At 33.5% G+C, this 16962-nt stretch overlaps 2 protein-coding genes across 3 annotated transcripts; one reads left to right on the top strand and one right to left on the bottom strand.

Annotated features, from left to right (window-relative positions):
- Positions 1-2084: 2084 nt before the first annotated feature.
- On the bottom strand, positions 2085-9626 carry LOC136798244 (uncharacterized protein DDB_G0281025-like). The gene is made up of 15 exons (XM_067054825.1): positions 9584-9626; positions 8598-8654; positions 8419-8472; positions 8162-8233; positions 7889-7987; positions 7265-7390; positions 6985-7074; positions 6717-6764; positions 6119-6207; positions 5898-5963; positions 5342-5707; positions 4919-5067; positions 3123-3205; positions 2599-2700; positions 2085-2318 (listed from the first exon to the last, which is right to left on the bottom strand). The coding sequence occupies exons 1-15, from the start codon at positions 9624-9626 to the stop codon at positions 2275-2277; spliced, it is 1488 nt and encodes a 495-aa protein (XP_066910926.1). The 3' UTR covers positions 2085-2274.
- Positions 9627-11399: 1773 nt separating this feature from the next.
- LOC136798248 (uncharacterized) lies at positions 11400-16490 on the top strand. Of its 2 annotated transcripts, none has more exons than XM_067054829.1 (3): positions 11400-11721; positions 12440-12574; positions 13290-16490. In XM_067054829.1, exons 1-3 carry the CDS (start codon positions 11463-11465, stop codon positions 13334-13336), a joined length of 441 nt encoding a protein of 146 aa, XP_066910930.1. In that variant the 5' UTR covers positions 11400-11462; the 3' UTR covers positions 13337-16490. The 2 variants fall into 2 exon arrangements, with proteins under 2 accessions (XP_066910930.1, XP_066910929.1); XM_067054828.1 differs by having other exon boundaries at positions 11433-11721.
- The last annotated feature ends 472 nt before the right edge of the window (positions 16491-16962 follow it).

Below are 16962 nucleotides of genomic sequence, written 5' to 3' on the forward strand. Positions count from 1 at the left end.
AATCGGAAAAACGGAATCCTGCAAAAACAACAAGATGTGTTTGGATCGGATCGTCTACAGGTCTAGAAAAATTTAAGGGATTTCATCATATTATGATTGAATGTCTTGATTCTTGTGGTGCTTGTTGTTGGAGTGAGATGCAGTGGTATGTGTGGCCTGGAAATATGTGTATATATGCTGGCGACCGAAGGAAGCATTTTGTGCTTTGGATGAGACCCAGTCTGCCAGAGCCAGTCTATCTTACAGAAAGAAGTTTTTGATAAAGGAAACGAAAGCACATTTGCTGATAGTGATGGTCTCGCAGTCATTGTCAGCATAACCAAGCAGACCAGATTGGTGGTGATATGAAAAAGCTAAGTATTTTTTGAGTATTTTTTTGTAATATGAATACCAAATTTATAATGTGAACTAGATACATCGAACCTTTACTGTATCATCTCAAGCTTTAAATTTATATATAGAACCTTGTGTCCACAAGCTCACACAACAGTTGTAACTTAAGGACAGATCATTGTTTAAGGCTGCTAATGATTCTAATCTTGGTGGTGTCCTTTTTTTTTCCAGTAAATATGTTTTTGAATCAAATTGAAATTGAAAAATTTAAGTTGAGAAAATCAAAAATGAAGATCCTTATGAAATTTGATTGACAGTTTTGTTTACCATGCAAACTAAACTGAGGCAAAAGATTTGATTGACAGTCTCATGAAAAAGAAACTGAGGCAAAAAACAATGAGGATTGTGGGGGAATATTCACCACTCACACATGTTTTCCCCAATGTGCCAGTGGCAAATTAAACTTTGGCATTTTGATCACATATTGTTCACAGAATTTTCCTTTGTGACAGTTTGATTTGAAAACACAAATATAGCTGTTCTTCTACTGTGTTCCTTTTTATAAGTACTACAAGAAGAGATTCTTAACCTATATTTATTGTTGTAAGTATTCAGGGATTTTTCTTAACACTTTTATCTCAGTCAGGAATATGCCAGAATGCAGCTGTTTTATAGTTCTACAAACTTTACTGTCAACTGCTTGGAACTAAAAAAATGAATAAATCCTCCTAAGATGTTTGCTTCAAAAATGTACTTTCAATTTTTTAAGGATATGAGTGGGGGTGATGACAGCGATGCATCAGTCGTACCTGTTGGCAATTCAACTGACAATGCAAACGTAAGTTATAGCCTGGCAATATTTTTTATGTTTAATAATCAAAAGTCATGATTTCTTTGAGGTAATTTTTTTAACTCAAAAAGTTCAAGGCTGCTCAGTAATGTTCAAAAATATTTTTTTAAAGATTTTGGAATTGATTTGATTTTGATATGTTTGTACCTTTCTTTATATATATACTGTTAGTATGTATTAATTTGTCTTCTGTTGATTTTTTATTTTCACTAAAAAATTTTACCATTATAGTGGATTAATTTTCGCGAGCAGAAAATTGGACTTCATATTGTCAACTTTTATAATTTTATAAGGTTTTATATATAGAGTCTGAGATTTACTAAATAGAACTAAAAAATTAAGGGGATTCCGTCTTTAGTCTATCAAAATAGCAATGTAAATGAGAAATAGTTTGGTTTGCCTCTGTACTTTACTATATAAATTTGAAATTTTTTCTACTACCAGTGTATATAAGTACCCTTAAGAAAAAAATCTAAGTATGCCCAAGTATGTTCTAAGAATGCATTGAGGATGCAAATTGTTAGTATGCTTTGTCTCAAATGCATACTTAAATCCAAGAATGCAAAAAAAAGCATACTTGCAATATTTGCGTACTTGAGGAATTGCATACTTGAAAATTTGCATACTTGTTTTGATTGCATACTAAAATCAAGAATGCTTTTGAGACAAACCATACTTGCAAGTATGCATCAGATATGCATTCAATAAAATGCATACTTGATTAGTATGCATTCAATAAAATGCATACTTAATTTGATTGCATACTTGGCTAGTATGCATTCAATAAAATTGCATACTTGATTTAGTATGCATTCAATATAATCAATACAAGTATGCAAATTTTCGTATGTGATGTTTTCCGATGTTCCAGAATAAAAAACATCATTCAGGTGATAAAAAAAAGAACAACGATATTAATTTCACTGTAAGTTTCTTGAGAATCACAAATTAATAAAAAGAGAATGAAATCTCCTTAAAAAAAATAATTACAGACCAAATGATCCAGCGCTAAAAGATAAAAAGCCAACGGTAAAGGCGAACGGTGAACCGCGATCTCACGGGCGGACGGGTGGTTTCTGAGGCGGGCGGTGTTATTCTTCCGCTTCGTCATCCGCGTTCGACTTTTTGCTTGCAGCTGAAAGAGAAAAAATCCCGCGTATACTGCCAATGAAAATGCGCTACTGTTCGGCAAAATAAACATTGTGCATTAGACCTTTTATTGCGTTCTGTAGAAGACCCTTTCTAAAACATTCTGTAAAGTACACAAAATGGAACGATTGATCAAAACAAACAAACGTGAACTCCTTCTTTCCCCCAGAAGCGAAGCCGTGAATCGAAGTCAGAAATTTCCAATTTTTAATGAAACTGCAGCAATCTACAAATATCTCTTTTATCATCTACAATGAACTACTTACGTGGCTTTCGTGCAGTGTTACACTTGACATTGATGACTTTGGTGACATCAGTTTCTCTGCATCCTCCTGCTGAACCGAATGGCCACCTCCTTGTTGTATATGCTAAAATTGAGTAAAATCATGATAAATAATCATTCAGGTAAGTCTTTATCTTTATCAGTCCTCTGTCAACTTGTGAAATTACAAAACCTAGATGCTTAAGTGGAATAAAGATGGTGTTTACGACGAGAAAAACTAAAATGAATCCTCAGCAAAATTTCTATAAATGCTTGCGCAATGAAAATGGAATATTTTTAGTGATTTGGTATGAAACTAGGAAGAATCGTTCAAACTCAAACGTGTCATGGAAAATGTGATGGGACTTTCTTCAGAGAAAAATAACTCTACAAAAATTCAAGGGTTGTGTGCGCTATCAAACAAGGGAACACGACACCTGAAAGTTTTTTTATGGGAAAATCGTTAAATTTGACTTGTCTTTTTTGTATCAGAAAATCAGCTGTAATTGTTAGAGGAAAGGATCTTACTTGATAATTCATTAATGATGAATGGATTTAACGCAGGTCTTACTCGTCCGGTCTTCTTATCTGGCAATCCTAAAGCTGAACTTCTAGTAGATGAAAATTAAAAATTTTATTAAAGTTTGAGTCAAATTTTGCATTTGTCAACTAAGATTTCTAAATCCTTAGGCTGTTGACAAGCCTGCTGCCCCAGGTTATACTCTTTTTTTCAATATGGGTTTGACTAGAGATAAACAAATGGCTGTTATTTATTTATCTCCCTAAGGCCGATGAAATTTACATATGAGTTTACCGTCGTGAACTTACCCAAAAATAGATGCGGCATGATTTCATTATTCATTATTCATTATTTTCCCAACAGCACCTTATCCAACATTTCTGCTAACCATTCTCTCTCAAAATAAAAAAATTTGCTTCGCTTCAACCCTACGCATGTTTTGCGAACGAAAAATAAAGATCGATTGCTACAGTGGCGCTAGATTTGGCAAAAAACTAAAATGGCCGCCAGGGCGGTTAGGCAGATAGATGGGCCTGACGCCCGCTGTAGTTGTAGGATTGAGGGCGGTCACATTTTCTGTAAAAAATCTTCTTTGTTTACCCGTGTTTACTCTGGGAAAAAGGTCATGCGTAGAGGGAATCCTGCGTAGAGACGATTTTAACAACGATGGAGGTTGTAGTTGTAAAGAAATATAGAAATAATGAAAATTTTAGGAATATTGAAGATAATGAAATTTTCATGCGGGTGCTTTTCAGAGATGCGGGCGGCCGACGGTAAACTCATATGTAAATTTCATCGGCCTAAGATGACTCTACTTAAATAAATCAGAAAATAATGATCTGCACATGAGTAGGTTCGCAATCAATTTTGAACAATTTAATGCAAATTATCTTCAGTCAGGCGCATCCTGGCAAATGAACGGGGTGAGCATTTGCATGGGGTATTCGTCACCCAGTGCAAATGAGATAGGACGTCTCAGGCTAAAAGCGTGAAAATGAATAAAAATGAACTTCAAACTGAAAACGGGAAAAAAGGAAGAAAACCGGGAACTTTATTTTTTCGTTAAAAGTTTCTTCAATCTTTGAAGACAAAATTGACCCATGGAAAAAAAATTTCATCTATGCAGTTCTTCAAAATAAAGCAAAATATTTCCAACCCGGTTCAATTGCGTGGGGTATTCAGTGCAATTACACAACTTTTGTCTTTGACCCCTTGCATTTGCCACCAATCGCAAGGGAAAAATACCCTGTTCATTTGCCAGGATGCGCCTGACTGATCTTTTTGACAAACATCATTTACCTCGTGTAGAAACATCTGAAGAACATCGAAAATGATTAGGAAACCTTTTATTATTTTAGGTGGCATTGTAGTTTAGTAGCCTTCTATTAACTAGATATATGGGTGACTCTTCCTAGTGATATTACTTTAATCGTAGAAATTTAAGCGAGACTAATTTTAGCGTTTTAGCGAGTTTTCCCTATTTTCGCTAAAATAAATCTCGCTAAAACACGCCAAATCGACAGATTGCTAAAATTTATCCACGCGAAATTTCTGGTTGTATTTTCTTGATACATTTTTATCAATAGGAAGGGTTTCAAAAGCAAAGAAATACTAGAAAATTAATTAAAACAATCAATAATGTAATACGAGTATTCGCTAAAATTTATCCACATAAATTTTTTTGAAATCGTGATTCGCTAAAATAAATCCAAAAAAAATCAAGATTTTCCTGACTCGCTAATATACGCTAAAATTAGTCTCGCTAAAATTTCTTCGAATAAAGTAAGTAAAAAGTGTTGCTTACTTTTTAAGTTCCTCCTTTGTAAATTTTAAACCCAGGATTAAATTTACAAATTTGCGCCAAGATGCCATATTGTTTGTTTTCGCCCTAATCCTTGTCATCTCCATGTCCGTTAAAAAAATGTGCGGTGTGCAATCACCCAGCTGTTTTAACTAAATGGAGAAAATGTTGAATCATTTGATTTTTTATGTTTTGTATCAAGTTTCATATAGCAATTTATATCTTACAGGGGTGCTGGTCTGAAAGGTGTGAAAAACAAGTTAAATTAGTGTTTTATGGGAAGTGCCCTCAAAGAAATAATGGTTGTCGGACAAAATCATAATAAATTTATTTCTTAAAATCTAGGGTTAGACGGTTGAGATCTAAAATATTTGAAATGAGGGTGACATTTGAGATAAGCATTTCAAAGTAGCGAAAGTTTCTCACCCCGGCTGATGTTTCATTAGATGGATTATTTGAAGTTGTTGGTATTGAATTATGATCTGATGTGGCTATTTGGATGGGCTTGCTTAAAGTGGATGGTGACTTTTCGATTGGCTTGCTGACTGAGGATAACTTTTTGATTGGCTTGCTGACTGAGGATGACGTTTGGATGGACTTGCTGACGACTGACGATGATGTTTGGACGGGCTTGTTTACTGGGGATGATATTAATGATGCTGTTTTGTTAGATTTGTTGATGGAGGAGGGTGTTGTCTTGGGTGTGGATGTAGTTGCTTTTAGCTTGGGTGTCAGGAAGTATGACTTTGCCTTTAAGGAGTTGCGTGATAGTGGTGAGATGCACCCCATACTCTAAAAAAACATATTTTATAGTACAGAAAAGAAACATTATTTTCAATACCAAATAAAAACTTTGTGAGGGAACATACTTATTGCGAATATTTGAGGATCATGTTTAAGAAAAATCACAATTTGAATTATGAATCAAGCTTCGTCTTAATTAAATTGTTAGCGTTATGAAATTAAGGTGCATCATTTTTACCTGTTGATTAGTTGGCAATAATGGTTCGTCATTTGAAAAAGATCTTCCCAAGCTTTCCTCAACAACCTAATGTAATATGAGATTTGCTATTAGGATATATGTTGTTAGGCTTTGCGATGAATTGACTCAAACTACTGAAAATAAAGTTTAAAACAGGATAAAGTAATCTTTGAAAATTCAATTTTTAAGATAACAATTATAACACTCAATGAAAAACTCACTTTGTCTCCACCCACAAAGTGATTTAACTTCTCAATAGCTGACACAATGTCAGGAACCAGCATGGTTTGGATTTGTCTCAATTGATTTTCTAAGAGAAGATAATCTTATTGTTACATTCTTAAAGGTGTTACATTGCTGACTTCCTAACCAGCCCTGAGATGTTTAAGCATTCAAATGATTAACTTTTGTTTTCGTTTTCATTGTTGCAATTTAAAGTTCTACATAATTTTAACAATTAAGCAATTCAGAAAAAATGAATGGATATGTTGCAACTTTTATTGCAGTGCTGCAAATAAGGCAATTTCAGTTGGCCGGTAATTTTTCGAATGTAACGAGTATCTTTGTAGTCATTTATTACAGATTGACTTATTGGATTATTAGATTGACTAAACACCTATTTTAATTTAAAAGCTGTTCCTCCTTTAAATATAAACGCTATTAAGTATCAATCTAAGCCTCTAATCTTCAAATTTTTAGAAGATTGAAAAGTAATGCGGCTTGAAATAATGTCAGTCATCAAGAAAAGTTAGATTTCAAAAGCAACCCTATTCAGACAGTTGTAATATTATTTTTTTTTCAAGAAATAAGATGGTGTACCTTTTGGTTCCAGGCGCTGAAAGATTGGGGATTTCTCATTATCTGAAACTAATGAAAAGGAAAGAGTTTTGGTTTTGTTAAGCTGCTATCAAAATAATCTTTTAAAATGTTCATAGTGTATCTTATAAGAAATTGTTTGATTATCTATGCTTAATATTGGCAATGTACTTCTTCTCCCTTAGAGCATTATATATTTTGGTTCCCTAATGGAACTAGCAATAACTGATATTTGGATTATTTCAACAATTTTGTACCATTTTATGCTTACCTTTTTCAGAAAAAACTGGACTTGGCAGTTTCAATGTGCTGGTGCGCTGATCATTTAGACTATTGGTTATCTTCGGAGTGAACCAGATCCCTTAAGGTAATGAAATTGTTTATTTGATATCTTCCGAGTTATACTGCACAAATATTTCAATAAGAACCAAACGAGAAAAGACTTTGGGCCACATAAGGAACAATGTTTCAATGTTTCAAGACTCTTAAAACCACTCACATTACTGTTTAGCAAATTCAAATCTAGGAAAGACCTAAAGTTCAGAATTTACCATTTTCCTCAGGTACTTCAGCTTGACATTTAGGCTTCAACACTGAATTGTTTTTTGTTGATGTTGTGTCAATGTCGATTGTTTGATGCTCTATCGATTGACTGTTTGTTGTTTGAATGTTGAAATCTGCAAAAAATGTTATGATAATGATCTAGGTACTAGAATTTAATTTTCCATTTTGAAAATAAGTACCTTAAGGGAACTTATTTTGGTGAAATTAGACAAAATTCGCCAAAATTAGTTCCCACCAAAATTAAATATTTTGCTCACTCGCCAAAATAAGTTCTCCCCAAAATTAAATTTTTTGGTGTTTTGCCTAAATAACTTCTTGAGTTTACAAATAACGCCTCAAATAAGGCAAAGTAGAACAAATTTACACTGTCTTTTGTCAAAATTAAAAAAATTCATCAATCGTCAAAATAAGTTCTCGCCAAAATTAAACATTTTCAGGATTTTTGCTGCTCATCAAAATTAGTTCCCGCTAAAACAAGTTCCCTTAAGGTAATAATAACAAATTAAAATAGAAAAAGTGGTGCATTTCTTGAAACTAAGGCGATGTGTCAGTATTAATTTTATATTCCATGCACACACGATTCAATGTGACATTTTTTAAACCTTGATTACCTAGAGAACTGTCCATATTTTGGGCTTTTTCTTGAACATCGTCAATGTCAACATATTCAGTCAACAACTTGTCGTTGATATCAAGATTGATTGCTGCATCTAAAAGAAGAAGAAAGATGCCAAATATTTAGTCATATAAATGATAAACTTTGGCCATATTGATTCAACATCGGTCAAAAAAATTCTAGCTTGGTTCTTATTTTCCATTTGCATTGTATAAAGAAAGTCACAGCCTTATTCTTTAGTCTTGGAATATTGCTATAATGGTTTTACCTTTCGCAAGGATTTCCTGTGCAAGCAAATTTGATGTATTTGCCTTGGCCTTCTTTGATTGGTTTTCTTTCTCTAAAGAAAGAAATTAGGGTCATTCCACTAGTAATGTAACTGGTAAAAATTGAAATTTAATAAAAAGTTGTCACTAACTTTTACAAATCATTGAGGAAAGATAATAACATCAAAATCATTCAAAGATGAAATAAATTTTGAAATGTACGCCAATATTTCACAATGAACTTTAACAGTCAACTAACCTTTTTGTTTTTTGGGTTTTGTTTCATCCTCTTTCTTTCTTTCCTTTGGAGTTTCTTAAATGGAAAAAAAGTTGAAAGCTCTGTTAGTGAATATTAACTCAATGTTCTGCAGATTTCGGACTTTTTTCCTTTGTGATTTTCACATCTTTTTTATTGTTTTAGGTATCATTCTGACAAACCTTTGGTGATAGTTGTTGGATTGGTCTTGCTCGGCTCTGGATTGTCATCGTTTTGTTCTATGGTTAATGGAGTGATAAAGGTATCTAACAAACTTATCTTTGATAAAATATACTTGTTACACCGTCAAAAGGACAACGTTTAAAGGAAAATCTGTTTATGAACTGGTTTTTGGACAAGTCTAGGAAGATTTCCTGGAGGGAGTGAAAGAAAGTGAATATTTTCACCTTGATGGGGGCTAATGTAAATGGGGATTTCAGGAAATCTTAGGGGAAGAGGAGGAAGAAAATTGTCCATGTTCAACATCTGTGTGTTTATTGCAGGAAATTGATATGGCGGTAGGTGGGGGGAGATTACCAAATGGGTTTTTTCAGGCCCCAGATGGAGCATAGTTTCTAGAGTGGTCAAGACCCCCCCCCCCTTTAGTGGTAACCCCCCTTAGGAAATTCATTTAAAATTTCACATCCCCCCTTAGAAAATCAGTATGAATAAAAAATTGAAATTTTGCATAATTCAAAGAATTATCTAAGAAGACCCTACCTTATCTAAGAAGACCCCCCCCCCCCTTAACTGGCAACCCCTCCCTTAGGAAAGTCATACTTTTAACACCCCCTTGCTTTTGGTTCATCAAAACCCAAGACCCCGCTGAATGTAGGGGGGTAGAAACTATGTGGAGGGACCTAAAAAAAACCTGGAAGATATCATGATCTATACTTATACTGAACTAGGATTTACCTTGTTGGCGCTTTTTCTTTGTTTTTGGCCTTCTCACTTCATCTTTAAAAGGAAAATATATATAGCTACTTTTTAAAGGCTTTTAAATAAGTAATATTGGGTGCAACGAGTTTGACTTAAAAAGGAAAAGGACTTTTTATCCAGTTTAATAAACAACTATGGTTTAATAAACAACAATGTTGATGTTTTATTCTAGACTTAATAAGGCTACTCTCATTTTTGAATTAACATGGTTTATTTTTTTAGAACAAACCTTGATTGGAATCGTTTGCATCCCCACCATCATTTTCCTCCATGTTCTCTTTGTCTGCTTCTAATGAAAAGAATGAGGTAAGGATTAATTTGAAATTTTCTGATTTTTGGCACATGGGTGCATGACTATAGACCTTAAATGGGAAGGAGCCAGGGGGGGTCGGTACTAAAATCTCAGACATAATGACATTTAGTGACGTGGTGGTATGCAAAAAAGCTCAAAAATGATTTTAGTACCATGTGTACTAAAATACCAAAAAGGGTGGTCCTTTAAAGAAATTTTTGAAAAATCTTAGTATTTTGTTCTAAAATCAGCCAAAATGGAGCATTTTTTTAACAATTTTGGAAAAAATTTGATTTTTTTTTTCAGGAATTTTCGAAAAAATCTTCAGAAATCTTTCAGAATTTTTCCAATTTTTTAAATATTTTTTAAAAGTATTTTTATGTACAGTTTAGCACAGTTTAGTAATAAAATCATATTATTTTGCAGATTGATGCACTAAATTCGACTAGGTTTGCAACAATGACCCCATTTTGGTAAATTTAAACCCGTAATAAGGGCAAAAAATGGGTGGTATCTATGTTAAATTGCTCAAAATAATTTTAGTACATGTGTACTAAAATAACAAATCCTTTTAGTACTCATGTATGTCTTACATTTTAGTACTGACCCCCCCCCCTGAAGGAGCCCGATTTTCGAAATAAAAATTGCATGTTTATCTATAAGAATCACTATTAATAAGCATACAGCAATGTTCTTAGCCAAATTACTCAATCCTTGATGAGATAGATGTTTTTTGAAGAGACATGCTGAGGCTGAGAATGAGAAAATAACATTTTTTAATTCGTTTTTTTTTTAAGAACCTTCCAATCAAAACAGGTTTTTTCTTTGCATGAAAAATAGGCCGATTATGTCAGAAAATGTATAGAAACATGTAAGAAACATTGAGGCTGCTTGGTAAAAATAGTTTCTTAAAAAAAAAGTGTATTGTCATTATTTAGCTTCGATTTGATGGTACACCCTTTTTTTATAAGAATATCTATAAAGCGTGTATCTTCTTTTTCTAGCTCGAATTGGATGGAAGCTCACAGATATACAACGACCAGATGACACTTAACAAGATCACTCTAAGATGCGCGTTATTGTCTTAGTGTGTTATCATAATTTATGAAAGAAGAAATACCTTTACTCAGTCTTCGCTTTTTTCTTCCTTTGATCTCAATGAGGAGTGCTGGATAATATTGCTTAAGATGGGGGTAGAAGAAATTGTACTTTTCCATCTCCTTAAGGCTTTCGAGCGGTACTAGTTCCCCAGTATGGTTAGTTGGCTTTAAAGTTGAAAATGGGAGGGCTAGGTTTAGGCGTTTTCCGTTGGATTCTTCCTCTGTAAAAATAATCTTTAACACAGGTCCAGTGTCTTCCCCTAAAAGAAAATTGAAGTGTTTTTTTAAGTACGACCAAATTTTTCACAAAGTTAGAATGAATGTAAGCCCTGACCAAAAAATTAAAGTTGCTTATAAGAAAAATATGTGCTGGAAAAAATTACACGGGACAAGTATCTTCGACACCTTCTATTGAAACAAATGTCACTTACCAAAATTGTCCGCCAGTTTGGCTGATGGTTTACGTTCTCTTTGCTGGCGAGACATGATTCCTTACAGTTTGAGACAAAAAAATCCTGCGACTGACTCTCAAAAATAAAAATTTCTTATGAAAAAAGGGCGGGCATTTAAAAGGACTTTCGAACAAAAAACGTTCGAATTTTAATCGAACGTTTGACGTTCGAATTATTATTATTTTGCGCTACTTATGCGCCATTTTCGAACGTCTATAATTCGAATGTTTTTGTCTGTAGTCTGTCCGCATTTTGCTTTCAAAGATGGAGGGAGAGGACACAGGTCTGTCTCGTGCATCTTTTTATAGATATAGAGATGTTTTGTATCAATCTAGCACCGAGGAAGTGTTCTACGATTCGTTTGCAGTTCAATCTAACTCAGACGAAGAACTGGAACCTGATAATGAACATGACGTCGAAATGTTTGATTGTGAAAATGATAACAAGTCTGAAGGTGAAGTAGTTACTGAATGTTGTGACAGTGATGATCAATTCGAACAAAGTGCAGGTGATGAAATCGAAGGTATATATAGATTGGATAGACTGTTTTCCGGGGGGGGGGGGTAAATTTCCTAAAGATGTTACATCCTCAACCACCCCCACCTCCCCTATATTCAATTTTTTTTTTCTGGAAAGACCAATTTTGCCGAGTACCGTTTTGGGATTTTTATGCTTATAAAAACATGTAGTCGAAGAGCTACAGGTTTCCTTCTGATTAAGCTTTGGCTTCTTGATGATTATGACGGCGCTGGGTTCAGTACAGTGAAGTAGACAAGAGGACCATCTTGAACTTTTTCAATTTCATTTTTAAAAATTATTTAAAACAATGAATTGTATTCTGAAAGCCCTATTAAAGTTTATGAAACTCTAAATTGTATTAATTACTGTAATTAGTTTCATGTTTTATTGCCCAATTTGCTTTAAAAACACGCCCTTTTACGACGTTACAAAAAGTAATTTATGTCTACTTTGACCATAGGTAGCTGTTCTTTTAAACTATAACTTTCATTTGAAAAGTTATAATCCTATCTGAGTTCTGTCTGATATATTTTGTTTATACATTCCCCTGGTAGATCTATGTTTGTATGCTAGGGGTGAATTTTAATTAAGTTATAAGCTTTTTTTTCATTTCATTGGAATAATTATTTGTTATTGCTTTTATTGATATCATGATAATGTCCATAATTGTGCGATGAATTTGTTGTACTAGAACTGAAGTGAGATTTTCTTTCATTTTTTAGCCTTTTTCGCAAGCCATGAGTATCATACTACAACTGTCGAACACTTGGAAGATGTATTTAGGGTTGAAGATGAATTTTCCAATGATTTATTTAATGAAAATGATTATTGGGAAGATTTTACTGAAGAATCGCAAGGTAAATGAGGTGGTATTACAAGTTTTTGTCAGTGGAAAGGCCTGTTGATGATTGTTTTAGCTAAAATCTTTGAATGCAATATCGCTCCACATCTCACACGTCATAATTATTTCAACTAGAAATTTGTACGAGTTCCAATTCCACAGTTTATTTTGAAACGATTGAAAAATTGTGAAAGTTATTACCTTTCTTTTGATATCGCAAGGCTGTTGAAAAAGTGGGTCAGTTGGTTTAGCGGTCAGTGGTAAAAAAATTCTGTTGGAAAGCGCTGTTGTGTGGGTACTTCTATATACCCCCAAATCACTTTCAAAAAATTCCAGAACTTCAGTAACAAACAGCGCTTACATCAAAATACCTATCAAAAATTGATGTCGTCCATATAGGGGGTGATGTTTTTTTTTTCTTGCATGGACCATTATGGTAAAAGTAGGGGCGGGAATGTGACAGAATCTTATTCTCAGTGTTAAGGCTTGGGGACATCATGAGAAGTTTTTTTCGCATTGGTGCGTGCCATGTTTTTTTTTGTTTCATGGGACGAAAAGTGAGGAAAATACATGCTGGATTTGTCCCTGGGACAATGGAACAAAATTGATTTGAATCGATGGGTGAATGGTGGGATGGAGTATGTTGCATTGCACCAATGGGAAAAAACTTCTTGTGTCCCCAATGCTTTTATTTTCATGCTATTAATCAAATTAATTAAATTTCTTTGCAGATGATTTATTTGATGAACCAGAGAAGATGGATGTAACAGTGATATAACTGGGCACTTTTCTTCACCACTTTACCCTGAGGCCACTGTAACTTTGGGAGCAGCCATAACGATGATAATTGCTTTTTCGCAGAAATACAAACTTCCTGGTGTTGCACTTTCCTCCTTGATCATCCTCATTAATATTCTTTTACCGTCAAACCATATCTTTCCGAGATCATTGTATATGCTTAAGAAACTTTTTGGCTCACTGAATCCTAATGTCAAAACACACTACTTTTGTAAGGAGTGTTTAATGAAATTGGATAAAGACAGTGTTGTTTGTCCAAATTCTACATGTTGCCAATCAAAAAAAACGGAAAAACCTATGACCAAGTCGTACTTCATGCAATTTGACATAAAGAGCCAAATCAAAGCAATTTTTTCACGTGCTGGTATGCTTCTCAAATTAAATCACCGCTTTAATCGTACTGCATCATCACCGTCTGACATATACGACTTTTCATTATATAAATCATACTCTGCTTTTCTAAATAATCCGTTCAATATATCTTTTATGTGGAACACTGATGGTGTTCCCCTTTTCAAGAGTATCAAGTCATCTATCTGGCCAGTCTTCTACACAATAAATGAATTACCTTTTAAAGATCGCAGGAAAAAGGAAAACATTTTGATTAGTGGCCTGTGGTATGGGGAGACACATCCTAATATGCTGCTGTTCTTATCTCCGCAGTTTGAATCTTTTAGAGAGCTGACTTATTTTGGAACACAAATAAATGAAGAAGTCACCATTAAATCCATGTTGCTTTGTGGCACTTTTGACATGCCTGCTAAAGCCAGTGTGCTAAATTTCCAACAGTTTAATGCATTTTATGGCTGTCCTAAGTGTCTTCAAGAAGGGGAGACAGCAAAAACTGCAAAAAACGGAAATGTAAGGTTCAATAAATCCAATCCAACTGGTCCCCACCGGACACATACTGAAACAGTCGAACATGCTAAGGAAGCAATGATTGCCAAAAATCATGTAAAAGGAGTTAAAGGACCCACACCATTAATGCTTGTACCTAGCTATGATGTAATTCGTGGCATTGGCATAGACTACATGCATGCTGTACTACTAGGTGTTACCAAATTGTTAATGTCCATGTGGTGTGATGGCTCTCATAAGAATGAACCTTATTCTGTTTTTCAAGCTTTACCTCAGGTTGAAGATCGTTTGTTATCATTGAAGCCACCTAATTATATTTCCCGCGCACCCCGAACAATTAAAAGTAATCTTGGTTATTGGAAAGCATCAGAATTTCGATCCTTTTTACTGTATTATTTTGTTCCTGTCATGTCAAAGCTGTTGCCATCAATCTATTTTGAACATTTCTATTTACTTTCTCATGCAGTTCATTTACTACTGAAATCAAATATCACATCAAATGACATCGCCACAGCAAAGAGGTTTATTTTCTTATTTTGCTCAACCTTTGATAAGCTTTATCAACGCCGTTACATGACAATAAATATTCATTCTCTTATACATTTACCTAAAACTGTTTCTGAACTTGGTCCATTGTATGTGTATAGTTTATTCAGTTTTGAAGATAAAAATGGCTTTATTCTCAAGTTAATACATGGTACGCAGAACATTTCGTTTCAATTGGCTAGTGCAGTTTCTGCTTCTAACTATTTGCCATATTTAGCAGAAACTTGTATCAAACCTGGCACTAACGAGGACAAATATATGCGGCAGTTGAATGGAACCTATCATAAGTATTGTTTTGAAATTAATCACAATATAATTGGAATAGGATCCCTTTCCACATATGATGCTTCAAAAGAAGAAAGCGCCCTTTTTATTAATCGATTTATGGAGCTAGAGTTTTCTGCATTTACCTTCCCTTCAATAAAGCTTGAAGGATACATAATTAGATCATGTTGTCGCACAAAAGAAATACGCCGGAATAGCACAACTGTCTCCCTTGCCACAGGTCATTATTTTTCTATTGATCGTTTTGTTTGCTTCAAGAACAACAATGGAAATGTATACTACGTTGCATTTGGTTATTTTTTTGATATTGAACATTTTCAAGTTTTCCAGCCTGAAAGTGGTTTTTCAAGTTGTCTGAAGGAAGGAGAAGCTGAATCAATAGTGAAGAAAGTGAAGCTTAATGATAAACTAAGCATGGTTGAAGTTACAGAAATTATCGAGCAATGTTTATTTCTTGGAGTTGATTGTGAGAATTCTTATGTAACAAATTTTCCCAATGTTTTAGAATCTGATTGATTTCTAAATTTTTTTTAGGTATTTCCAGTATCGTTTTAGTAACCCTATTTTCTACACATCTCAAATTTCATTTAGAAAAGGTCATTATTATAAGGTCTGTAATAAGAATCAATCATTTGAAGATGTTGTGTATTAGATAAATTAGATTAAATAAATAATTTTAAATTAGATTTCTGTCTTTTTCTCTTTCTCTTTCTCTTTCTCTCTCTCTCTTTCTCCTCCTTTTCTCTTGCTCTCTCTCTTTCTCCTCCTTTTCTCTTTCTCTCTCTCTCTCTCTCTCTCTCTTTCTCCTCCTTTTCTCTTTCTCTCTCTCTCTCTCTCTCTCTTTTTCTTTTTCTCTCTTTCTTTCCTCTTCCTCATTGTGTCTGTCTCCTTTTCCTTACACAGAATTGACATGTCAGTTTCATTGAGGGTTTTCCTCTCCTTTTTTAGGTATTGTTAATTAAGTTGTTTATATTAATTTTCAATTTTGGCAAAGTTTTTTAGCCATTTTTGTCATAAAATTCCATCTTGTGTCCAAACATAAAAGAAATATTAGTACAGAGTCACATTGAAGAAAACAATTTTTTAACAATCATCAGATACTACACTTAGGAAACTGATACACTAAAAGCTTGCATCATAAATATTAAGGCTTTAGAATATTATTCACATGTTTCAATTTATATTCAAATAAAATTTGTTTTTGTTTTTGTTGTGAAGGCTTGTTAAGGTTTTCGTAGTTCTAGTAGTTTTATAATATTTTAACTTATCATGTTTCTAACCCATGAAACTTTTAGCAAGGTTTCGTTCTGTGGTTCTTCTAGATTGGTGGTTCTGAGGAATTTTGAATGTTTCTCCCTTTGTAAAGTTCATAAATGCTTATTTGATCTTTTATTAGCTATTTTGCTGAATCCAAAATACTTTATTTCGTCAATAAACATATTTTCTTTGCTATTTTTATTTTTATCCTTAAATGAATTTTGAGTTGATGATTTTTCATTTTTATCATGAAATCTTTTGAGATGATAATAATAGTTGAATTTTTTAAAGTTTTTAAATTTAAAATTTTCATCAATTGAATATACTGTCAAATATTTTTAGTGGAAAAATAATCAAAGTTGTTGTTTTGATGTTATTTTTATTATGCATTAGAAGCAGTCTATTATCTGCTTGTTTATAAGAATAATGTTTATAAGAATATTAGAAGAAAACGTAATTTTTACTAGGAGATGAGTTGTGGTGTTTTATAAGAAAATTTATGAAATAGATATGTTCAGAATATCTTACCCTCAAAATTCCTAAAAATACTTAACCCTCAGCCAAAAACAATATTCTTTTCAAAATAGCATGCATTTCTCATTTGAGCACATCCTTGAAAATTTCACTTGCCTATGTTGGATAGAAATTTGTTTCTCAAAA

This window comes from Clytia hemisphaerica, unplaced genomic scaffold, assembly GCF_902728285.1.
Source record: "Clytia hemisphaerica strain Z4C2 unplaced genomic scaffold, Clytia hemisphaerica genome assembly, whole genome shotgun sequence".
In the NCBI taxonomy this organism is placed as follows: Eukaryota; Metazoa; Cnidaria; class Hydrozoa; order Leptothecata; family Clytiidae; genus Clytia; species Clytia hemisphaerica.